The sequence below is a fragment of the Oryctolagus cuniculus genome, chromosome 11 (assembly GCF_964237555.1).
Source record: "Oryctolagus cuniculus chromosome 11, mOryCun1.1, whole genome shotgun sequence".
Lineage (NCBI taxonomy): Eukaryota > Metazoa > Chordata > Mammalia > Lagomorpha > Leporidae > Oryctolagus > Oryctolagus cuniculus.
In genome coordinates, this window is record NC_091442.1 from 109,545,482 (window position 1) to 109,570,993 (window position 25,512).

General features: G+C 39.0%; 1 protein-coding gene across 1 annotated transcript in view; it reads right to left on the bottom strand.

Moving 5' to 3' along the window:
• Positions 1 to 5,813: 5,813 nt before the first annotated feature.
• Positions 5,814 to 25,512, bottom strand: part of CRY1 (cryptochrome circadian regulator 1) — a 93,993-nt gene continuing 74,294 nt past the window's right edge. Inside the window, exons 3-13 of the mRNA XM_002711421.5 lie at positions 21,721 to 21,863; positions 15,401 to 15,585; positions 14,937 to 15,025; positions 14,266 to 14,406; positions 13,873 to 14,184; positions 12,632 to 12,783; positions 12,204 to 12,406; positions 11,999 to 12,094; positions 7,337 to 7,408; positions 7,159 to 7,262; positions 5,814 to 6,437 (exon numbers count right to left, since the gene is read on the bottom strand). Coding sequence (XP_002711467.2) covers positions 7,159 to 7,262; positions 7,337 to 7,408; positions 11,999 to 12,094; positions 12,204 to 12,406; positions 12,632 to 12,783; positions 13,873 to 14,184; positions 14,266 to 14,406; positions 14,937 to 15,025; positions 15,401 to 15,585; positions 21,721 to 21,863 — 1,497 coding nt within the window. The 3' untranslated portion in view covers positions 5,814 to 6,437. The remainder of the gene's footprint in view (positions 6,438 to 7,158; positions 7,263 to 7,336; positions 7,409 to 11,998; positions 12,095 to 12,203; positions 12,407 to 12,631; positions 12,784 to 13,872; positions 14,185 to 14,265; positions 14,407 to 14,936; positions 15,026 to 15,400; positions 15,586 to 21,720; positions 21,864 to 25,512) is intronic.

Sequence of the window (25,512 nt, forward strand, 5' to 3'; positions counted from 1 at the left end):
CTCTGCAGGCTCATCTTTAAGTCTTAGTTCTAGACTTCTTACCTGAACAGTTTTTCTTCAGCAATCTTGTTCTTGTTCAAGGCCTCAGTTAGTCAACTTGGGCTTCTCTCCAGCTTATCAAAAGTGTGATCTTGTCATCTCACTGCAATACACTTTTTGATGGCATTTTAGGGTAAACATTAAATAAAACATAGAATTCCTTACCATGGCCTACAAGGCCTCTTTGAGCTCTACCACCATCTCAATCCTGTCTCCATCTCCTACACCAGCTGTAGCAGCTTCCTTGCAGTCCTCGTGGCTCTTCAAAGCCATACAGTCTTTGGGGTCTATGACCATTCTCCAATACCAAACTGTACTAACTCTCAGCTCTCTCTGTGTCACGTTCTCAAGGACGATTCCCTGACCTTCATGAATGGATGAAACCTCTCCACTAGAGGCTTTCAAGGCACATGAATCACAACAGTGTACCACCTGCCATAGCTGCAGCTGTTCATACGTTGTTTTTGTCTCAACGTCCATAAGGGCACAGACTGTTCACTAACGTGTTCCAGTTAATTGCTTCCTTACCTCACCCACTGGCATCACAGAATCGAGGAGGCATTCCCGGGCAGGTGACCTTCCTGTGTTCTCACTAGAGAACACTGCTTCTGAATCTACTGTTGCACCTAAAAGTTCTTCATTCCACCAGTAGTGTTTTTTAAAGTAAGTAAGGCATTATTTGGGGCACTAGGTCTGTTGCTGAAACAACACTTAGACCTTTTTTTTTGGCTTCTAAGGCATCTGAGAATCTGAGAGCCACAGACTCTCTTTGCAGGAAAAAAAAATATCCATACCTATAACATTTTAGAAATGATTTTTAGCAAGATTCATGGACGCAATGCAGTCCAGCCATGAACAGCTTGATTAGTTCTACAAGCACTGGGAGGGCAGGGACGTAACGCTGCTCTGGATTATCAATACAGCTAGCAAAGAACCTGGTCCACAGAGAAACAGAACTCCTATCCCTTGAAACTCAGTAAACAGACTATGTTCATAAAGCAATTTAATGTAGTGAGTAAAATTGTTGGCTGTTGGAGCCAGACTGTCTGGGCTTAAAATTTGGACAGCAGTTGTGGTGATCTAAGGACACAACTTCATGTCTGTTGACTCAGTTTGACTATCAGGAAAATGGGAACACTCCCTCAGTCACTTAGAATATTCAGGAAATTTCACATATTCTTAGGCACTAAATCACCCCCAATAACATTATGAAGATGAGGAAGCAGAGACAGGTAAAGTTAACTCTCCAAAGTTGCTCAGATAGTAAATGGCAGATCCTGGATTCAAACCAACAGTCTGGCTCCAGAGTCCTGCTCTTAGTCCCCTGCTCTGTGCATAGTACTGCTCTCGGTAACTGCTTGTTTAATCACACTGTGGACTATGCTCTGAGTCTTTGCGTTTCCAAGCATTTTTGAGGAGTGAAATACAGTCCGTAACATGCACAATTTTTATACTTAATAAGATCCTTTCTACATTACCACTAATTTCAAGTAAGTTCCACGTTTATAACATCCATGATCTGAAATTTTCAAATTAATATCAACGTTTTAAGTAAGGGAAAAAAAGAGTTCATGAAAGGGGATCTTTTGGGCCGCGCAAAAGGTTGCACGTTCCCAAAGGGAGGCTCCACTTTTCCAGAAAATATCGGCCCAAGGTGCCCAGTGCTGGCCCAGCCCAGGCAGGCGGAGCTGAGCATCTGGCTGGGCGCCGGGCTTTGCCGTGCGTGGCCCCCGACACTGGCGGCGGTGCTGCGAGCGTCATATCTCCCCAGCGGCGGAAGAAGGGAACGACTCACCTGTTGGTGTCAGCTCCAAGCAAAGCGCAGGGGTCCTGGGACCATGGCTCTGTCCTTCCTCCCTCGCGGGCCTGTCTCCCCAGGTCTGACGTTTTCCCGAGGCCCGGGCCTGGGTCCTAAGTCTCCGGCGCTCTACAATTTCCTCCAGCCAGGCCGACCAGGCCGCCCCTTCACCCGTAGCCAATCAGAGCTTGGGAGATGGGTAAGCCCGCAGGCACACCCCCGCGACTCCAACTCGGCCAATCAGAGCGCGGGATACAGGCTACGTGATACACCCCACGCCTGGGTAGGGGCAGGGCTGCCAAGCCAGGTCTGCCTGGGAATCAGCTTTCGGGACGTGGCACAGGGCGTGCAATGACTGCGTCTGACATTTTCACACCCTTTGCTTCCCAGCATTAGCAGACTTGGAATTCCAGTTGCTCTGTCCCTTAGAGAATGTTACTAGCTCGTAAGAAAACAAGTACAACCAACTCAGAAATCGCCGAATCTTTTAGAGCCAAAATAAATTCAAGGAAGAAGCAATTCACACACACACAGTTTTAAGAAATAAAAGATCTCTACCCCGGTAGTTAACGACTTTGATTAGTCTTTTTTTTTTTTTTTTTTTTTTTGAGATTTAATTTATTTATTTGAAAGAGAGTTACAGAGAGAGGTAGAGCCGGAGAGAGAGGTCTTGTATCTGCTGGTTCACTCTCCAGATGGCCGCAAAGACCAGGAGTCTCCTCCGGGTCTAGCGCGGGGTTGGAGGAGCCCAAGCACTTGGGCCACCTTCTACTGCTTTCCCAGGCCATAGCAGAGAGCTGGATCTGAAGTGGAGCAGCCACCACTCGAACCGGCGCCCATGTGGATGCTCGTGCAGCAGGCCAGGGCTTCAACTTGCTGTGCCACAGAGCCTGCCCTGCTGACTAATGTTTAAAAGCCATCTTCCTGGGCGGCGCTGTGGCCTAGCAGGTAAAGCCACTGCCTGCAGTGCCGGCATCCCATATGGGCAACAGTTTGAGTCCTGGCTGCCCCACTTCCGTCCAGCTCTCTGCTGTGGCCTAGGAAAGCAGTAGAAGATGGCCTTGGGCCCCTGCACCCGCCTGGAAGACTCAGAAAGAAGCTCCTGGCTCCTGGTTTTGGATTGGCTCAGCTCCAGCCGTTGGGGCCAATTGGGGAGTGAAGCAGCTGATGGAAGACCTCTATCCCTCTCCCTCTCTCTCTGCCTCTCTGTGTAATTCTGACTTTCAAATAAATAAATACATCTAAAAAAAAAGCCATCTTCCTGCCACCTTCACCTAAACACTACTTTACTGATAAATGGCCAGTGGCTTACATTCTAATGCTGGTTTTTTTTTTTTTTTTTTTTTTTTTTTTTTTTTTTTTGACAGGCAGAGTGGACAGTGCGAGAGAGAGACAGAGAGAAAGGTCTTCCTTTGCCGTTGGTTCACCCTCCAATGGCTGCCGCGGCCGGCACGCTGGGGCCGGCGCACTGCGCTGATCCGATGGCAGGAGCCAGGTACTTATCCTGGTCTCCCATAAAAAAATATTTATTTATTTGAAAGGCAGAATGACAGGAGAGACAGCAAAAGAGAGCATCTATTCACTCCTCAAATGCCCGCAACAGCTGGGGCTTGGTCAGGCTGAAGCCAAGAGCCAGGGACTTAATCTGGGTCTCCCACATGGGTGCAGGGATCCAAGTACTTCATTGCCTGCTGCCTCCCAGGTGCATATTAGTAGGGAGTTGAATTAGAAGTAGAAGTGGGACTTGGTCCTAGGCACTCAGATTTGGGATACAGGTATCACAAGTTATGGCTTAACCTTCCATTGCCATAACGCCTGCCCCTACATTGTCCATTATTATCTGTGATGCCCAACCTCATGAAGTAAAGAAAATTATCTCTTATTTATTCTCACATTTATCCATTCAATCAGTGACTATTTGTGGCATGCCTCTTGAATGGTGAGCATGTGAAACAGAAAGCACTTGAGGAATAAAATATATCACGGGTACCACATTCTAAGAGAGGAAAAAGACATTAACGACTAATAACATCATTAATCACAACTGGAGTTAAATATCACCAAGGACAGGGTGCCCTGATCCTGGCCTGATTGGTCTGTGTGTAGGACTGCAGTCAGGGAAACCATGGTTTTCCCAGGTTTGTGGTCCTTCTGTCCTGTTTACAGTACATGGCACAGTGCTAACATAGCCTTAATGCACAGCACCGTAACAGGTCCAGATCACCCTCCCATCTTGTGGAGTGAACAACTCATGGATACTGTGAACAATGACACAGAGCAGGTACTCAGCAAATGTTAACCCTTTAGTATGCAGTTTAAGTTCCCAGGTTTTATTCAGAGGCACTGACACTTGCACTTTAACTTTAGAGTAGTAGGTAGGTGGCCGGTGCTGTGGCGAAGCGGGTAAAGCCACTGTCTGTGGTGCCAGCATCCCATATAGGTGCTGGTTTGATTCCCAGTTGCTTCACTTCCAATCCAGCTCCCTGCTAATGTGCCTTGAAAAAGCAGCACAAGACCACCTAAGTATTTGGGCCCCTGCACCCACATGGGACACCTGGAAGAAGCTCCTGGCTCCTTATCGGCTCACCTCTGTTCACTGTTGCCATTTGAATAGTGAACTAGTGGATGAAGATCTCTCCCTCTCTCTGTAACTCAGACTTTCAGCTAAATAAATCTTTTAAAAATAGTAATAGGCCGAATCTAGAGTCCTCAACTATGATTTCCAACATATTCTAGAATTAACTGAATGGCTACTGTATATGAGTAGGAGACACTTGTCCAGCACCTTTTTTTCCTCTGAGATACCCTTATCTAAAAACTCCATTATTCATGGATTTATTGCATCCTTTCCTGAATTACAAGCATCTGTGGTCCAGACTAACCTAAGTGTGTCACTTGCATTTAGGGAGAGGGAATTAGAGTAGGATACAGAAAAGAAAAAATCATTAAAATAAACTCAGAACTGCATGGTGCAATCAGAGCTGGGCTAAGCTGAAGCCAGGAGCCCAGAAATCTGGGTTTCCCACAAGGGTGACAAGGTCCCCAGTTCTTGGACCATCACCTACTACTTTCCCAGGCACATTAGTAGGGAGCTGGATTGGAAGTGGAGTGGCTGGGACCTGAACTGGTTCTCTGAAATAGGATGCCAGGGTTGCAAGCTGTGGCTTAACCTACTGCATTACACCAGCCCTGATCATTGTTAATTCATTATCCAGTATATTTTTTAAACTGCGTATCATCTGAGTTAAGTTTCTGTATTTTGACCCCAAATCATCTTCAGCTACTTTTAAATGCACATACACTGATTATCTATCACAACTAAAGATGATAAAGTGAAAAGTCACTGGTTATAATTGAAAATGGCAAGAATTAGCCTACTAGAGAACAGTGAAGGGATAACAACAGCCATAATTATAATGGCAGCTAGCCAGAACTACAATACACAGTATGCAGACTGTGTATTATGCAATTTAGGGAGCTATGCAGCACATAGCTAACAGTTTATGAGTACCCTAGCACACCAGGCACACTTATCAGCATTTTACATGGAATTGGACTATGAAGCAGATACTATCTCATCCCCATTTTATATATGCAGAAAGTTAAGAATTTGCCCAAGATCTCAAAGCCAGTAAAGAGGCAGAGCCAGGCATTTGACTACAGAGCTGATGCTCTTAACTGTGTTAGTTACTCTGTAAAGTCTGACTCATAAGCTCTATTACTTGAAAACAACCCTTTAGCTTTAAATCTTTTTTGTAAATTAATTTTGAAACATACTGTTTTATTAAATATGTGATACTTAGTCATTTTGTCTCTTAGAGAGTATACATAAAAAGTCCGTTCTATAATACTATCTTCATTCAAGATGTGGTTTGTATAATCTGTCTCTAATTTATAAATCACATCTCACATAGCAATGCTTTTCCCCTTACAAAAAAAGGGGAACAAAAGAAAAACAACCATCAAGTACACAAAATGGCATATTTGCATAAACTTTAATAACAAGGTCACTTTAGTTATAAATGAACAAAAATAAGGGAGACAGAGAGAACTTAACACATGATCCTTCTACACGTTTGGGTCTAAACAGGCAAACATGAAGTTTAAAACATATTCTATGCGTTAACAGAGGTTACAATAACCAATTTTGATTATACACATTTTCTAAAACATTATCAAAGTTAGTTCAATGATGTCAAGAAAATTTTGTCCTTAAATTTTAACAAAGTCTTTTAAGAAAGTCTAAAAACCTCCTATTTCCCCACATTGACTCTCAAACTTTGAGTTTGATAACAATATCAGTTTGCAACTTTTACCATACATGAAAAATTATCAAAAATATATTGATGGATCTATGCTAACAGTGACTATTTATATTTACATTAAGCAAACTCTTTTGTCAAGTTCTTTATATACAAATTACCACCCATACTATGTGAAATTCATTAAAAAGTTAAAAACCACAGAAATGTCATTAGAAACAATGCATTTCAAAATGTAACTGCTTTCCGTAAGTGAAGAACATTTTAAAATAATTTAGTTGAAAAGCATTGAAATCCCCAAAAATTTCAGCTGCAACAGTATTCCTCCTGAATGTTTTCTGTGATTTAAAGGGGAGGGGAGACAAACAAAACTGAGTAAAGCTTGATTATAAAGCATTAAATCATAAAAACTTGATGTATTTATTGATCATCTCCATGAAATTTATAGTCTAATTAGGTTGGTATGAAAAAATTAAGCAATTAAAATATAAAGTTTATAAGAAATCTTTAAACACTGGCAAATGCACTATATATTCTTCAAATTAACTTGGATCACATCAATAGTATCCCATGTCCAATTAAAATGAATGCAGGCATAGCTCTTTCATATGTCTGCAAGGATCCAACACTTTTAAAAATCCAGATTATTTTTAAACTGGAAAGAATTTAGATTTTAGAAGCATCACAACAGATAAAAAAAATTATACATATTTAAGAGGCAAAAAATGCCACTAAAATTAAAACACCATTTTAACTGTTTGAGACTCATGGTCACACAGTAAGGAAATGAAAAAGCGGTGTTTTTCCAAGTAAAAACTTGACCACAAAGTCATACGCTTTTCAAATTTAAAGATCATCTTGTAAGATAACCATCAAACTGAGAACAGCACTTTGTCCCAAAACAGATGCATCTCTTGTCCAATAATTAACTGATTTTAATAACTGCTTAAGGATTCATGCCTCAGGATTCTCTGGTATGAAACAGAGATTAGCTCCATCTGAGTTTATGTTAATTACACACTCTATTAAGGCACTAAAAAAAATCCCTAAAATATTTACCTAATTAGTGCTCTGTCTCTGGACTTTAGGACCGATACTCTGTGTGTCCTCTTCCTGACTAGGACGCTTCCCACTGCTGAGACCAGTGCCCATGGAGCTTCTTCCTGTACATTTAAAACATGTATGTTTAAGATAGGAAAGGCAAAAAGAACAGTATGCTCAAATGCTTCATTCTTACCTTGTTTTAATAGTTGAGTTTGCTGAGTGTCTCCTTGAGCATAATGTAAAATACCACTCCCTTGAGAGCAACCTGTTAGTATTTAAAACACAGTAAAATTACTTACAATAAAATCCAAGATGTATGTATTGAGACCGCATGTCCAATTTTTAGTATCTGTACTTAAGCTCATTTATATGCTTTTAGGACTAAACTTCAATCCTTCTTAATGAACCAAAAATCACACACCCAACTCAAGAAAAATATTTTTGCCATAGAAATATTGGCAGTTCAAAGGTAAAGTCATTAATAGTCACATTCTAAAAGAAAATCTTTATTTAGACATGAAGGTACAACACAGAGAGAAAGTGAGACAGACATCGTCCTTCGATTTCGCCACTTTCCTCCACGCTCTTCCTTTAGATCCCCTCTAAAACATTTCTTTACAGATAAGGGAATAAGGGCTTGCCAGAAAAGAGTTAAACAATTCCAATTCCAATCATACAGCAAGGAAAAGATATAGACTTAGCAGTAGTTACCTTGCCATAGGAATTTTATCAGCCCTAAAGAAACAATGCCATAGGAGTGGGGTGGCTAGCATAGAAAACTAAGCTTTAACTCTGGCCTCAGCCCTTAAGGCATTCGGATCTGGCTAAAAAGCCCATATTTCAGGCATTGAAAGCCAAGACAACGTGGCAAAAAAACAAAAACAAAACAACAACAACAAAAACCCACTAAACTAAATGAAGGATCTCTGTGAGTGAAATCCAAGCAGAAAGAACAGGCCATCAAAGAAGGAGGTAACTTTCTCTGAAGGGAGGAGAAAACTTTCACTTTGACTATGGCCTTGTCTATATAAGATCGAAGTTGGCAAACTCAAGAGGCTTCCATATCCTTGGAAGCTCATGACAAAAGCCTCGGGTGATTATTGATATCATAAATAAGAGTGTCATTGTTAAATCAACAACAGGAGTCACTATGCACTTACTCCCCATGTAGGATCTCTGTCCTTAGTGAGTTGTACTATGTGAATTAATGGTATAACTGGTACTCAAACAGTACTTTATACTTTGTTTCTTTTTGGTGTAAACTGTTGAAGTCTTAGTATATACTAAATTGATCTTCTGTATATAGATAATTGAAAATGAATCTTGATGTGAATGGGATGGGAGAGGGAGTGGGAGATGGGATGGCTGCAGGTGGGAGGGAGGTTATGGGGGGGAAAGGCCGCTATAATCCAAAAGTTGCACTTTGGAAATATATGTTTATTAAATAAAAGTTAAAAAAAAAGAAAAGTAAGCTTTAGAGACAACATTTTAATTAGCGTGTCCAGATTATAGGAAAACATGAGCATTCTGGCCTCTGGACAGGTCACCTCAGGGGCTAAACAAGACCATCTACTTATTTTTATTTTATGTTCAACAAGTTTTTCTGGATAAAGCATTCAGCTTTTCAGGTATTCCAAATTGGGAAAGTGGATGCCCTGGATCAGAGACCTTCCATCACTGCAAAGGGATATCTTCATGGTAAATTAATAAAGTAATACTCCCCATTGATACTTTAATTCATACTACTTTCAAATTTCTAGTCTGTCATGTATAAAATAGTCATCTCTATACTTAAAAAATCTTATTTTTGGACCTGTAAGGCTAATAAAGGTCAGATTCTGAACTATGGCAAATTCACCACTAAATGGTGCTACTCTTTAGCTTGCCAACAGGGGCACTTGTCCTAATAGTGATACCTGTCACCATGTAGAACTATATAACATTATGCAAAACTTCACACAACTATGTGAACATACTGAATGCCACTGAAGTGTACACTTAAAAATGATTAAAATGGTAACATTTATATTACATGTTTTTAATCACTAAAAAGGTCAACAAATGTGGTGGAGTGAGAAGGCCATGCCAAGATGGCCGCTGGCAAGCAAGGGTCAGTTACTCAGGAATGGTTTTGAAACCCACCTGGCAATGGAGCCTGCCCAGCAACAGGCTGTGATTGGATAGCTTTGGAAACCACATGGCAAAAGAGCCTGCCTGGCAACAGGCTGTGATTGGATGGCTTCGGATACTGCCTGGCAACAGGCTGTGATTGGTTAGGGCATAAACCACCCCTTGATCGGATTGGCTACCTTGGCTATTTAAGCCGCTGTACCAACTGAAATAAACGAGTCTGCGGGCTGCTCTCCTCTGGCCTGCTTTCACCCGACTCCTGGGGTCTGTGTGGTGACTCCGCGCCTCTTGCCACCACCATGCGCCTCCTCTCAGAATGAATCCAGCGCAGCAACAAACAAATATATATTAAATTATATTTATTTACACTTTCCTCATTTCATTTATATTTAACACATGTGCTAAATGCCTGTGAATGCCAGGGATTATATCAGGTACTAGGGATACAAATATAACTAAGATATGGGATCTGCCTTCAAGGGATTCATAGCTGAATCTGAGGAGACAACTACACCAAATCACTTAGTATAAAAGTGATATTAGGTGTTTGGATGGATTTTAGTACAGAATACAATAGGGACTCTGAGAAAAGATTGGTCAGTTTTATTGGGAGATTCATAAAGATGGCCCTTCAGACAAGCAATAAACTAGTCACCTTTAGTTTTATTTTCTCAAGGTAACCCATTCTTTTTATTTATTTTCCCCCCAAAGAAACCTTTTGTTTAAGGAATATGGACTTCATGCATTTCTTAAGTACAACTTTAGGAATATAGTGATTCTTCCCAGCATACCCACCCTCCCACCCACTGTTCTACCCCTCCTCCTCCTCCCTCTCTCATTCCCAGTCCCATTCTCCACTAAGATCCATTTTCAATTAACTTTATCAACAGAAGACCAACTCTATAGTAAGTAAAGAGTTCAACAATTTGCACAGTAAAATAAAAACAAAAACAAAAAACCTGCATGGGAAGTTAGTGCATAGTGACTCTTGTTGTTAATTTAACAATTAACACTCTTGTTATTATGTCAGTGATCACCCAAGGCTCTTCACATGAGCTGCCTAGGCCACAGAAGCCTTTTGAATCTACAAACTCCATCAGTATTTAGACAAGATCATAAGTGAAGTGGAAGTTCTATCCTCTCTTCAGAGAAAAGTAAGGTCATCAATTCTATTCCTTCTTCTAGTACTAAGGTAAATGTGAGTAACTTCAAGAACAAAATGTTGAATGAAAGCAGCAGACACAAAAAAGAATACAAACTAGATGATTCCATTCCTATAAAGTTAACAACATAGACAAAAATTATTGTACTATGAATCAAGAGGGTAAATACCTATGAGAAGAAGGGGAAATTAATAAGCTTAATAAATATATTCGGAATTTCTTTAAGATATTTCTTTCTTTATAGGGCTATATGATAGGAAGGCCTTAAGGTCTTCTGACTTCGTGAATTCATGAATACCACTATAGTCTATAACTTTCCCATAAAATGTAGATTTTATTTTCATGTCAATAATGGTATAAGAGATAGTGAGCAAAGAACAGAGACCTATTGATCAGTTAGCTTGTTTAGTCACAAAAATCACAAGTCCTCATAGTCATGTCTTCAGAGTAACTAGAAAAGTTAAATTACAAACTACCAAGAACATATAAGAAGGGAAACTTACAGTGAAAACTTCAAAAACAAATTTTGTGGGGCATTGCTGTGGCATAACAACTTAGGCTACCACTTGCAGTGTTGGCATCCTATATGGGCACCCGTTCAAGTCCTGGCTGCTCCACTTCCAATCCCACTCCCTGTTAGTGCACATGGGAAAGCAGCACAAAATGGCCGAAGTGCTTGGGCCCCTGCACCTACTTGGGAGACCCGAAAGAAGTTCCTGACATAATGATTCAAATTTCCAATACATACCAATTTAACATTATTAATGTCACATATATTAAGAATTTACGCGATGGGGCCAGTGTTGAGGTACAGCAGGTTAAATGGCCAACTGCGATGTTGCCATCCTATACTGAAGCACAGGTTTGAATCCCTACTACTATGCTTCCAATCCAGCTCCCTGCTAATGTACCTGGGAAGCAGTGGATGGTGGCCCAAGTACATGAGCTCCTGGGACCTACATTGGAGCCCTGGATGGAGTCCTAGGCTCCTGGCTTTGGTCTGGCCCACAGGCCATTTGGGGAGAGAATCAATGGATGGAAAATCTGTATCTCTGTCCCTTCCTACCTCCCTCCCTGTCTGTCACTCTGTGTTTAAAATAATAACTTTTTTTTAAAGGATTTAGTTGGTACTAAATATATATCATACAGAAAACTATCACAGACCAGACTTTGTAAGAAAAAAAACCCCATATATAAAAGGACTAGATGCTCTGTGCATGAATGATACATCTCTTGACGATTTTTACAGGGTCACTGACCTTCACTAATTACCTTATAGCTGGTACACACCCAAAGAGAATAAAAAATAATGAACATTCTGAAAATAAGAGTTGCGAATTTCATTTTACCCTTAAAATCATTGTCCACATCCAGTTTGCAAGATCTTTAACTTGATCTAAGTATTTACTACATGTAATGTTTTCCATTTCTAAAATGTCACCAACAGAGTGAGGTGATATGTGTGTGTGCATGGGTATAGACCTATTATATTAACTTTAAAGACAGATTGTTATAGGTAATCTATTTATGTGATGAAGTACAATAATTTCTTTTTCACTTACTTCCACTGCTGCTACAACCTGGAATATTTTCTCCAGGAGAATATCCCATGAGGCCTCCATTCCCATTAGGATTAGAAGGTACTGATGCAAGAAGACCTGAACAGGAAAAAAAAAAAATCCTATCAAATTATGATCAAGATCAAAATCAAGAGTAAATACAGAAACAGCTGCCCAAACAACAAATCAAAGGCAACTATCAACATACCTAGACCTCGGTATCGTGAAAGCTGCTGATAGATCTGTTTCATCCTTTCAATATTCAAACGGCTTGCCTCAGCATGGTTCACCATTGGTTTAGGATAATTAATTCCTATCAAACATTTGGCTACCTTTTGAATACCTTCTGGTGCATTCCAGGGATCATAGATATATTTTGCAGGGAAGCCTCTCAGAACAGGCAAATAACGCCTTTTGGGAAAAGGAAGAAAAATTAATAAAATGTACTATGAGCAAACTGTAAGAAACTACCAGCTATCAGTGACCAAAATCAAATCAATACCATTTAAATGATTTGTTTACCCTTCTCCTTATTTCTGCTGCCCATCTTGAGAGGGGAATACTTAAAGTGTTGCTTAAACATGAAAATCTCTTCTGGATTAGCTATTCCAAACTGAGTAATAACCCTTGATTTACCTGATATAGTCTCCATTGGGATCTGTTCTCCTACCAAAACCAACAGGGCAATAGCAGTGAAAAAACTGTTGGAAAAAGGAACTACAAGATAGCCACATCCAACTTCCAGCATTTATGCTCCAATCTGCATCAAGCAATAATTCTTCAAATACCTTCAGAAGTAACAGTAACCAATTAGTTTGCACACACATAATTCTCAAAGCAAGCATTTTTGAGGTCACTGTAGATCAAAAGTCAAGGCAAAGAAAATTAGCACAAAACTGTAAAATCAAAACATTCCAGTTAGCTTCCTTGTTTGTTCTATAATGAGGAATAGCAGGGAAAGAAAAATATTGGTAATATAGATTAGAGAATTTACTTTTCCAATCCTTGCAGTGTTACTGGGGGAAGGGTAAAAAAATTACTAGAGTCACTGGTTTAAAAGATAGGATATTAACAGAGAAAAAACAGTAAACCACTTTCAAAAAAGCAAAACCACTACCAAATAAATCACCAACAAAAACTTAGAAGCTTGGCATAGTGGCCTAGATAAAGGGAGCACACTTAAATACAAATGTACTTTAAAAATGTACTAATATTACACAATTTAAGTTTTAAATTTCTTGATTCAAAAAATAGAGTTAAATAAATGATTATAAATTGACTAAGTTTTTGCTACACATCTTTATATACAATTTTGTACAAGGAAATAAAGGAGATGTAAAAAAAGGCTCAAAATTGGTCCTTAGATAGGGAAAATTTATAATAATGTCAGAAAGGGAGAACATATTTGTAAATCCTGTTACATAAAACCACAATATGATATCATAAAACATAGTATGTTTCACTTTACATAACAGAAATATTACTAAAAAGTTACAATGTTGAAGTAAGGTGAAATGATTTACATTCTAAGATTTATAATATAAATTCACTATTTCTGAGAATTCTTAGGCAAATCTTTTTTGTGACAGAAATGAATACATATAAATATATCTACACGATAACTCCAGAATGCTAAATCTTACAGTTCTCTTAAATCACAGCCTGCTTTAAACATTTAAATGAGTTTAGGTCTATTGTCTTAGCCAGTTTTCAGCATTTCTCCTGTCTGATTATACCATCCTGCTGTCCAAAAGTATGCCTATACTGTGGTGATTAAAAGTTTTATTCACTGAAACACTAGATTATAAATGAATCTGTACAATATACAACATCTGGAGTTCCTTCAAAGACCTGGCTACAGTTCTTAGAACACTTACCTTCATGCCTTCTTCCCAACTGATCCAGAGGTCACCTCGTGTCAGGAAGCAAGCAACTGCGTGTCTGGCTAAATGGTGAATCCACCCTTCCTGACGAAGCTGTGTCATGATGGCATCAATCCACGGAAAGCCTGTTTGACCTTCAGCCCATTTGGCTAATGCCTCAGGATTCTTATCCCAAGGAATCTGAACACAGATGGGGTTTCCCTCCATTTTATCAAAGCGTGGATTATTTGTTGCTGCTGTATAGAAAAACTCACGCCACAATAGCTGCCCATAAAGAGAAAGAGGAGGGGAACTGTTCTTCTTTACCTATGATTAAAAGGCAAAGAAGTATTATCAGCAAGTTTTAAAAATGTATTTTGAAAGGTAAGCACTGATTTTAAAAAGTACCTTTTTGTAGAGATCTGTCAGTTTGAAGTAGAATAGTCTACATGACAAACAGCCAAATCGCAAATAAGGACTGAGCCCAGTGGGGCTTGCAAGCAAGGAATTAGCATTCATTCGAGGTCTTTCAAAGTTTGCCACCCAAGCCTGAAAACACAGAAAGAATCACATTGTCTTTCCCACTTAAACACAGTATTCAAAACAGATTTTTTTTTTAATAAAAGTTTCCCAGTTCTCTGGGAATAATTTATTATCCAAGCCACAAGTTACATATGTTTATTAAACATGAAAGAAAAGTAAGCATTCTTTCATTTCAATTATCATGCAGCACAGACTCATGTGAAACACATAACCTTCAAACTCCCAACACATGCCTGAGATTACCTTCCACTGCCCACTGAGGTTAACAGAGGATTCTATTCTAATTCCAAAATTATGGTCATCGGAAACCAGGTTAAGTAGAAAGATAGGAAATAACCAAGAAAAATAATCAGAAAAGCAGGAGAAAGGGCATTTAAATGAGGTAGTTAATTTTCAAATACTTAGGTTTGTGTAACTTTATTTCCCTGAACTCTTCTTTTTCAACATTCTACTTTTTGTTTTTAAAAGAGAATGAAATTATTTTTAAAATGCCAGCTTGGAAATAAAACATGGCTAGATGATCTAAATTGTCATACTTTTCTTTCCAAATGCCTTTCCAAACGTGTAAGTGCTTCAGTTTCTCCACCAGGCCACACTGCAGAAGATAAGCCATCTGTATCAAAACCTACAAAAAAACAAATAATCAATTTTCTGGAACTAAAACGTTTTTTATTTAATCACAGTTGTGAAAACAATTATTTTGCAGAAAAATTATGAGAACAGCATGAGCGAATTGAGGGCCTGGAGAGATGCTATGACATAGTCTCTGTTCTTTAGGATGTACATCTTAAGGTGATAGCAACAGATATAGAGAGAGCACATAAATAACTACAGAATTATCATTTCTTAGTTTAGCAGTTTTCTTCTTCTTTCTTTCCCCCCTCACCGTTTCCCTTTTAATGTATTAATACTTCATGTGGAAAAATCAGAGGTAAAATTTTATGAGTCATTTATGACTTACAAACTGTTAAGTTCCACATTTATTACAGTTCACACCCACCTAGCTCTTCCAGGGAAGGGACTCCATATTTCTCATCATGGTCATCAGACACAGGAGTTGTGCACTTTTCTATCACCTCTGAAGTAATTGTCTCCACTGGGATCTCTAGAGGTTCCATCTTGCTGATGAGAGTCTGAAATCTTTTATAAGTGAGAGGCGGTTGTCCACCATTGAGTTCTATGATCCTGTTATAAGAGTTAATAAAGAGCAGTTAATATAAGATACATTGGTGTGATGAGCTCTAAAAAAGGCTTAAAATCAGAAAATAATTAATCACATAAGAGTTCTAATAGAATGACAATTTCTTACATGACCAGGAAATGTATTCAAATAGTTAATGAGTCTAAAACACATTTTCTTCATTTTGTAGATATCTGCAAGATGTCAAAAGTATACACTATGCAAATACCATAACCTTTAAGATGAAGAGTACTAACGACTTATGAGTGAAAAAATCAAGCAGCTATAGTAGCCTAAAAACAATAACAAAAACATTTTTTTAAGATTTATTTTATTCCTTTCAAAGGCAGAGTTACAGATAGGGAGAGAAAGAAACAAAGAGGTCTTTCATCCACTGGTTCACTCCCTGAATGGCCACAATGGCTAGGGCTGGGCCAGGCCAAAGCCAGCAGCCAGGAGCTTCTTCCTAGTCTCCTACTTTAATATAGGAGCCCAAGCATTTGAGCCATTCTCTGATGCTTTCCCAGGCACATTAGCAGGAAACTGGATCAGAAGTGGAGCAGCTAAGACTCAAACCAGGACCCATATTGGATGCCTGCATTGCCACCAGTGGCTTAACCCATCACAATGCTGGCCCCTATAACAAAAACTTTAACACATGTGGACATGTGAAAAACATATTACAACCAAGCTCAAGGAATTCTTCAATCATCAATAAAAATTAAATCAGTGTGCAGTTAAGATGCTGGTTAAGGCGTCCAAAACAACATAGGGCAGGCACTGTGGTGAAGCAGGTAAAGCCACCACTTGTGATGCAGGCATCCCATAAAGGTACTGGCTTGGTCCCAGTTGCTCCACTTCCAATCCAGCTCCCTACTAATGGCCTGGAAGGAGAAGTGGAAGATGGCCCAAGTGTTTGGGTTCTACCATCTATGTGGGAGACCTGGAAGAAGCTCCTGGCTCCTGGCTCCTGACTTCAGCCTGGCCCAGCCCAGGCCATTACAGCCATCTGGGGAGAGAACCAGCAGATGGAAGCTCTTTCTGTAACCCTTGACTTTCAAATAAGTAAATAAATATTTATCAATAACAACAACAAAAAGGTACTGGGTTCAAGTCCTGGTTTGCTCCTGATTCCAGCTTCCTGCTAATGTGTACTCTGGAGGCAGCAGGTGATGGCTCAAGTAGTTAGGCTGCTACGTCCCAGGTGGGAAATCTGGATTGTGTTTCCAGCTCTCAGGCATTTGGTTAGTGAACCACTAGCACATGTGAGTTCTCTCTCTGTCTCATAAGTAAAGTCTAAAAACTAAATTAGGCTGATAATTATAGCAAGGAGTAATCATAAGTCTTACCTTCTTTTTTTAAAAAAAAAAAAAAACTTTATTGTATGTATGTTACATTTACAACATGAAGCTGAAGCTATGGAATACATATATGAAGGGAGTCTTCAAAAAAGTCACAGAAAATGTATATCATGAAAAAAATGCATGGACTTCAAAAATTTTTATTTTAAATTCCATTTTTCATGAACTTTTTGAAGTCCCTTCATAGAGGGTAAATGGTTACTTAGGGTAAACCAGATTAATGTATCTACAATGTCAGTTACCTTTTTTGTAACAAGAGCAGCTAAAACATACTCATTTAACAAAAATCTCAAACATAGTATTTTATTAACTAACCTTCATGGTATGTATTTCTATACTTGTTCATTCTACATGCCTGGTATTTATATCCTTTGACCTATGTCTCCCCATTTTCCTCAGCAGGTTTCACTAATTAGGATTTTATATTACTGGAGTGACAATTACTTGCTATGTTCTACTGTGCCCACTCCTTCACTAAAGAGAAAGGCATCCGAGGTAAATGATGCAGCGGTTAAGTTGCCACTTGTGACGCCCACATCTCATACCAGAGTCTTTGAGTTCAGGTCCAGCTCCACTTCTAATTCCAGCTTCCTGCTAATATGCACCCTGGAAGGCAGCAGGTGCAGGTGGTTGGCTCCCTGCCAGCCATGTGGGAGACCAGGATTAAGTTCCAGGTTCCTAGTTTCTCCCTGAGCCAACCCAGGCTGTTGTGGGCATGTGGGGAGTGAACAAGTGGATGGAAGTCTGATCTCCCTCTTTCTCTCTCCCCACATCCTCCCCCACGATCTCTGTCATTCAAATGAAAAAATCTTTAAAAAGATATCATAATTTATATATATAGCATATACAATAGCCCACATACAGTAGTCTCCTTTTATCTACACTTCTGCTTTTCATAGTTTTAGACACCTGTGGTCAACCTCAGCCAAAAATATTAATCAATTCAAGTGAGAAAGAAAGAGACACATTTACAAAACTTTTATTACAGTATAATTGTCCTATTTCATTACTCATTAATCTCATGCCTTATAATTTATAAATAAAACTTTATCATAAGTATATAAACAGAAACAGTATATTTAGGGGCCGGTGCTATGTGTAGTTTTAGGCTCCATTAGGGTGTTGGAATGTACTCCCTGAGAATAAGGGGGTTACTATTGTTCTTACCACACATAAGGCCCAAAATTTCAACTTACTTAGATTTAAGTAGCTTTTATATTTACTACTCACTTCTAATTGCCTCAACCAAGTCATACTTTATTTTTTTTAAAGATTTATTTATTTATTTGAAAGTCAGAGTTATATATAGAGAAGGAGAGGCAGAGAGAGAGAGGTCTTCCATCCGCTAGTTCACTCCCCAGATGGCTGCAATGACTTGAGATGCGCTGATCCGAAGCCAGGAGCTTCCTCCGGGTCTCCCATGCAGGTGCAGGCACCCAAGGATTTGGGCCATCTTCTTCTGCTTTCCCAGGCCATAGCAGATAGCTGGATCAGAAGTGGAGCAGCTGGGACTCGAACCGGCACCCATATGGGATGCCAGCACTGCAGGCAGTGGCTTTACCTGCTATGCCACAGCGCAGCCTCCCCCCCCCAAGTAATACTTTAAAAAGAGAATAACTAGCTTTGCCAATGATGGTCTAGATTAGACAGTATTTTGGAATAACTATTCTTTTTCATTTGCTTAGCCTTTGGCCTTAAAAAAGAATCAGAGGTAAAGTTCAATTCCATCATTTTATAGAGCTAGACACTGAAGCCTACCAGAAGAGTTGAGCAAATTAATCAAGGTCACATAACTGATAAATGACATATCAAGGGATGCGGGTGGGAGAGACGATATGGGGGGGAAGCCATTGTAATCCATAAGCTGTACTTTGGAAATTTATATTCATTAAATAAAAGTTAAAAAAAATAATAAAAAAAAGATTTTCTTAGTTCAAATACAGTGTATTTTTCATTATACTTTGTGTAATTATGTATCAGATGCATGTATAGAAAGTAATCAACAAAAAAGCTTATCTTCTCCTGCTTTAAAGTAAATTATCTTTATTTAAATTAAATGTAATATTTTGAGTTTATACATTGGATCACAATAATTTTATTGACTGTAATGATACAGCAGTGATACTACGGGGACAATGTTCACTACATTTCAATAGCAAAAATAAAATGTAAGAAAAAATATTTTTTAAAAGTTAAACCTTGAGGCTGGCACTGTCACATAGCAGGTTAAGTCACTGCCTGCGGTAGCTGGCTTCCATGTGGGCACCACTTCAAGTCCCGGTGGCTCCACTTCGGATCCAGCTCCCTGCTAATGGTCTGGGAAGGTAGTGGAACACGGCCCCAAGGGCTTGGGCTTCTGTACACACGTGGGACACCTGGAGGAAACTCCTGGCTCCTGGCTTTGGACTGTCCCAGCTCTGGCCATTGTGGCCACTGAGGAGTGAACCAGGAGATGGAGGATCTCTCTAATTCTCCCTCTCTTTGTCTGTAACTCTGCCTCTCCAATAATAAATAAATTAAAAAAAAATTAAAAAGTCAAACTTTGTTATGATATGACATACAGTAAATATTCACATTTAATCCAATAAACACTAATTTTATGCATAATATTGAATCTTCCACCTAGAAATCAACTGCTCTTACACTGTTTTGTCCTTTCCTTGCCATCAGCTCCCTAAAGTTAAGCAAACTGGTACACTAGATAGGAAGTTTATTTTCCAAAGATACATGAGGGAACTTCAAAAAAATTCACAGAAAAATGGAATTAAAATTTTTGGTGCAAAAATTTTTTACATCTATGCAATTTTTCATAATATGCAATTTCATGAACACTTTGAAGCTTCCACATATACACAGATTTCATTTTTTGCACCAAAACAACCATATTTTAATTATATTTTTATAACCTTTTTGAAGTACTCTCAAATGACTTGTAGAATAATATCAAGGAAGATTCCTGACTGAATCCAAACATGATTTTTTGATACACTTGGAGACATAGACTAAAAGTGACTAGTTTATCACTTTATAAAATTAGTTTAACTTGATAAAATGTGTAAATAACTAAAAATAATTTCATTTTATTTTTAAAAGATTTATTTACCTTGGGCTGGCACTGTGGCATAGTGTTTAAAGCCACCACCTCCAGTGCCAGCATCCCATATGGGTGCTAGTTTGAGTCCTGGCTGACCACTTCCAGTCCAACTACCTGTTAATGGTTTGGGAAAAGCAGCAGAAGATGGTGCCAATTCGTGGGCCCCTCCCATGTGGGAGACTAGAAGAAGCTTCTGGCTGCTGGCTTCAGGTTGGTTCAGCTCCAGCCATTGCAGCCATTTGGTGAGTGAATCAGCAAATGAAATGTGTGCTCGCTCTAACTCTGCCTTCCAAATAAATAAATCCTAAAAAAAAAAAAGATTGATTGAAAGAGCAACAGAGAGAGGGGAGAGGGAGGGAGGAAGGGAGGGATGGAGGGACACACAGAGACAGAAATAGAGGTAGAGAAATGTATCTTCCATCAGCTGATTCATCTCTCAAACGGCCACGACAGCCAGGTCTGGGCCAGGCCGAAGCTAGGAGCCAGGAACTCCATTCTGGTCTCCTGCATGGGTGTCAGGAGCCCAAGTACTTGGCTATCCTACACTGCCTTCTCAGATACATTAGCAGGAAGCTGGATGGGAAGCAGAGTAGCCACGACTCCAACTGGCACTGACATGGAATGTCAGCATTGCTAGTGGTGGCTTAAATTGTTGTGCCACACACTGGCCTCCAAAACAATTTTAAAGGTAAGTAAGTTATAAGATTTTAGTAGTCATTAAAATGACTTTATACCAAAAGTTTCTATAAATTAACAAATCTTACAAACTTCCTAATTCCACAGCATATAATACTTCGACTTCCAATTGATCACATTTTCTGTTGGAAAAAGCATCAACAGGGACTGGTGTTTTAAGAAACAACTGAGAAATATTACATTACATCATTGTTCAAAGGAGCACAGCTATGCAAAGTTATATCACATTCAAGTGTCATCTGGATTTAAAAACCAGAGAGAGAAGCAAGTTACGCACTCATGAAGTACAGTAAGACAACTCTTAAGGCAACTTATATAAAACTAGTAAGGCAAAGAGATCAGAAAGGCAAGCCCACAGTAGGCTGAGTTAGAGGAGTAAAGGAAAATTTGCAGTAGTCTTTTCCTTTTTTTTTTTTTTAAGATTTTATTTATTTATTTGAGAGGTAGAATTACAGACAGAGAGGAAGAAGCAGAAACAGACAGAAAGATTTTCCATCTGTTGGTTCACTCCTCAAATGTCCACAATAGTCAGGGCTGGGCCAGGCTGAAGCCAGGACTCCATAACTCAGTCAGAGTTCCCAACATGGGTGTTAGGGACCCAAGTCCTTGAGGCAACACATGCTATTTTCCAAGATATACATTAGGGAAGCTGGATTAATCAATAATAGTTTTGAAACTGAAGAGCTGAATATTTTAATCTTATGCACTGTTTCTATAATTTTTATACCTGTCAACAAATAAAACTCACAGCAGCTAAATAAAATGCTAAAGGTTTAACATATATTCATTTAATTCTCCCACAACTATATTCTCCCATAACTACATGATGTACTTGTCTATGCCATTATTTCCATTTTACAAACTTAAGTTAAAACTTATGTGCTTATATACTTAACTCTACTGAAGTGTACATTTAAAAATGAGAAAGATGGTAAATGTTACATTATGTATATTTTCCTATAATAAAAAAACAAACAAAAGGAACTTACTTGTCCAGGTCATATAATGTATGTGAAATTCGTACAATGACTTCTACTCCAGCTTCAGAAGCCAGTTTCTTAATAGCTGCATCTCGTTCTTTCCCAAAAGGCTCAGAATCATACTCAATTGAGAGCCTAGTAATGTTCCATTCCTAAAACAAGAGAAAGAGGTGACAATGTACACTAGTTCTAATAATTAATTTTTCTTTCATAAGAGGTGAAAAGTTCAAACTCTACTTATCAAAAGACATATAATCAAACCAAATATTCAGGAAGAAAACACATAATAATTCAAAAATGTATAAATAACAAATATATGCCCACTAGATTCCAGGCATTATCCTAGACAATAGACAATCTAGCAATATGTTCAAAACTATGTCTTACACAAAGTGTGCCAGTATAGCACTTTGCTTTTTCAATTTACTTATACTTCATACTATATCATTTGATCCTCAAAACAAACTCAGAGTTTAATACTTTCATTAGTATCTTCACTTTGTAGATAACGTTATTTGAAAAGTTTAGAGACTTGTCTAAGTTCACAGAGATCCACAACACCTGACACTTATGTCTCTTGATTTTAAGAACTGGTCTTTAACAAGGCTTTAATAGTTAATATAACATAAACTATTTTGTTGGTGTTGGGGTGTGTGTGTGTGTGTGTGTGTGTATGAAAGTATAAATATCTTTTTTCTGATTAAAACTGAAAAACTTGGTAATTATAATTATAGCAGTTACTTTTATTTATTTTTTTTAATTATTTATTTAAAAGGCAGGGTGGTAGGGAAAGGGAGAGACACAGAAGGAGATTTTCCATCTGTTGTTTCACTCCCCTAATGCCCACAATGACCCAGGCTGGGCCAGGCTGAAGCCAGGAACTAGGAACTCCATCTGTGTCTTCCACAAGGGTGGCAGGGGCCCATGCACTTGGGCATCCTCTACTGCTTTCTCACATGCATGAATGGTGAGCTGCATCAGAAGTAGCCAGGACTCAAACCAGTGCTCTGACATTTGGATGCCAGAAGTCAAAGGCAGTGGCTTAACCTGCTGCATCACAACTTTGGCCCTCACAACTATTTTTCAAAAATTATTTATTTTTGGGCCGGTGCTGTGGTGTAGTGGGTAAAGCTGCCACCTGCAGTGCTGGCATCCCATATGGGTACCAGTTCAAGTCCTGGCTGCTCCACTTCTGATCCAGCTCTCTGTATGGCCTAGAAAAGCAGTAGAAGATGGCCCAAGTCCTTGGGCCCTGGCACTAGCATGGGAAGACATGGAAGAAGCTCCTGGCTCCTGGCTTCGGATGGGTGCAGCTCCAGCCATTGCAGCCATCTGGGGAGTGAACCAGTGGATGGAAGACCGACCTCTCTCTCTCTTTGCCTCTACCTCTCTGTAACTCTGCCTTTCAAATAAATAATCTTAAAAAAAAAAAAAAAGATATCAACTCATAGCACCAAGAAGCTCAACAAACCTCAGCAATATCAACACAAAGGAAATCATACCTACATATGTCAAATAACTGAAAAACAACTACTGAAAAATGTATTAGCAGACAGAGCAGAGGAAAAGACAGACTATATTCAGGGGAGCCATAACAACAATATTGGTTGGTTTCTTATCAGAAATATATAGTTGTAGAATGCAACAGAGAGATATCTTTAAAGAGCCCAGAAAACCATGTTAACTTAGTCAAAATATTCTTTAAAAAAATAGGGAATGTTAAGATGGACAAAAACTGAGATAATTAATTTCCAGCAGATTAAAAAATATTTATATAAAGTGAATACATCTCATGTATTTCAAATATAGAATTCAGAGCACAATGATACTTCCAACTTTTTGCTCCCTCTTCTTTATTTTTTCTTTTAATTTTTACAATGACATGGTTTCAGTTTGTTTTATAATCACAAGCTTAACCCTCCAACAAATAAATAATTCAACAAGTAGTAAGTAGAAAATCTACTGTTCTTCAAGAATATAAACAAGAGCTGTAAACAATAATTAAATCTCAGAAATGTCAATTCCACTCATATCATCACATTTTGCTAAGGGAAGTTCTGATGGATGAAAGGAAATTATTCTAAATGAATAATTTGCAGGGGGAAAAGGAAGAGCACTAAATGGGTGAATATAAAAGAACATCTTTTTCAAAATTTTAGTTATATATATTTTAAAGATTTATTTTATTTGAAAGGCAGAGTTACAGAGGGAGAGATCTTGCATCTGTTGGTTCACTCCCCAAATGACTGTAATGGTCGGGGCTGGGCCAGGCCAAAGTCAGGAGCTTTTTCCGAGTCTCCTATGTGGGTGCAGGGACCCAAGCATTTGGGCCATCTTCCACTGCTTTTCCCAGGCACATTAGCAGAGAGTTTGATCAGAAACAGAGCAGCTGGAACTTGAACTGGCCCCAGTATGAGATGCCGGCACTGGAGGCAGCAGTTTAACCCACTGCACCATATCACCAGCCCCTACTTATTTTTATTTACTTACTTTATTTGAGAGGCAGAGAGAGACTGAGAGATCTCCTGTCTATTGGTTCACTCCCCAAAAGCTTACAATGGCTGGGTCAGGGCCAGGCTGAATCCATATTTCTGATGTGGCTGGCACAAGACTCAATTACATGAGTCATCACTTGCTGCCTACCAGGTATACTTCAGCAGTAAACCAGAATCAGGAACAGAGCCAGGACTTGAGTCCAGGCAGTCCAATATAGGATGTAGACATCCCAGTTGGTACCTTAACTGCTCTGCCAATTGCCTGCTTCATAGTTTTCTCTAATACACTGTTAAACCAACTAAAAACAGGGAATTAGAGGAGATAATACCAACATTATAGAGCTGATAAATCATATAAAATATGCAACAAGGTTATACAAGATGGGAGGAAGGTTAATAGATGAATACATAGAGTTCTTACATTATCCAATTGTAATTCAGTATTTGAAGGTAGATAGATAATAATGCATACTGTGATCTAAAATAACATAAAAATCTATAGCTAAAAAGTAAATAGAGGAGTTTAAAACAGACTGTGAATAATTTTTGATCATTCAAATTAAGACAAATAGGGGAAACAAAAAGAATGTAAGAGGTGTGCAACACACACACACACACACACACAGAGCCACACACCCAAGATGGTAAATCTGAACCAAACTATATCAATAACCACAATGCACGTAAATAGTGTACTTTATACTTTCCATTTAAAAGCCATGGTTGTCAGGCTGTATTGAAAAAGCAGAAATCAACTATATATTAATTATATGAGACACTTGGGCCGGCGCTGTGGTGTAGTGGGTAAAGCTGCTGCCTGTAGGGCCGGCATCCCCTATGAGCGCCAGTTCAAGTCCCAGCTGCTCCACTTCTGATCCAGCTCTCTGCTGTGGCCTGGGAAAGCAGTAGAATATGGCCCAAGTCCTTGGGCCCCTGCACCTGTGTGGGAGACCCGGAAGAAGCTCCTGGCCTCGGATCGGGGCAGCTCAGCCATTGCAGACAATTGGGGAGTGAACCAGCAGATGGAAGACCTCTCTCTCTCTCTGCCTCTCTTTCTCTCTCTGGTAACTCTGACTTTCAGGTAAATAAATTAATCTGTAAAAAAATTATAGGAGACACTTAAAAATATGAAGAAAGTGATTAAAATGACTAAGAAAGATATACCATGCAACAGTAAGAATAAGAAGGCAGTGAACCACATTAGTAGCAGACAAAAGAATTCATGCCAAAATTATGAAAGCTTCACATGATGAAATTGTAACTATTATAAATGTTTATGTAGCTACTAATAACTTCACAATACATA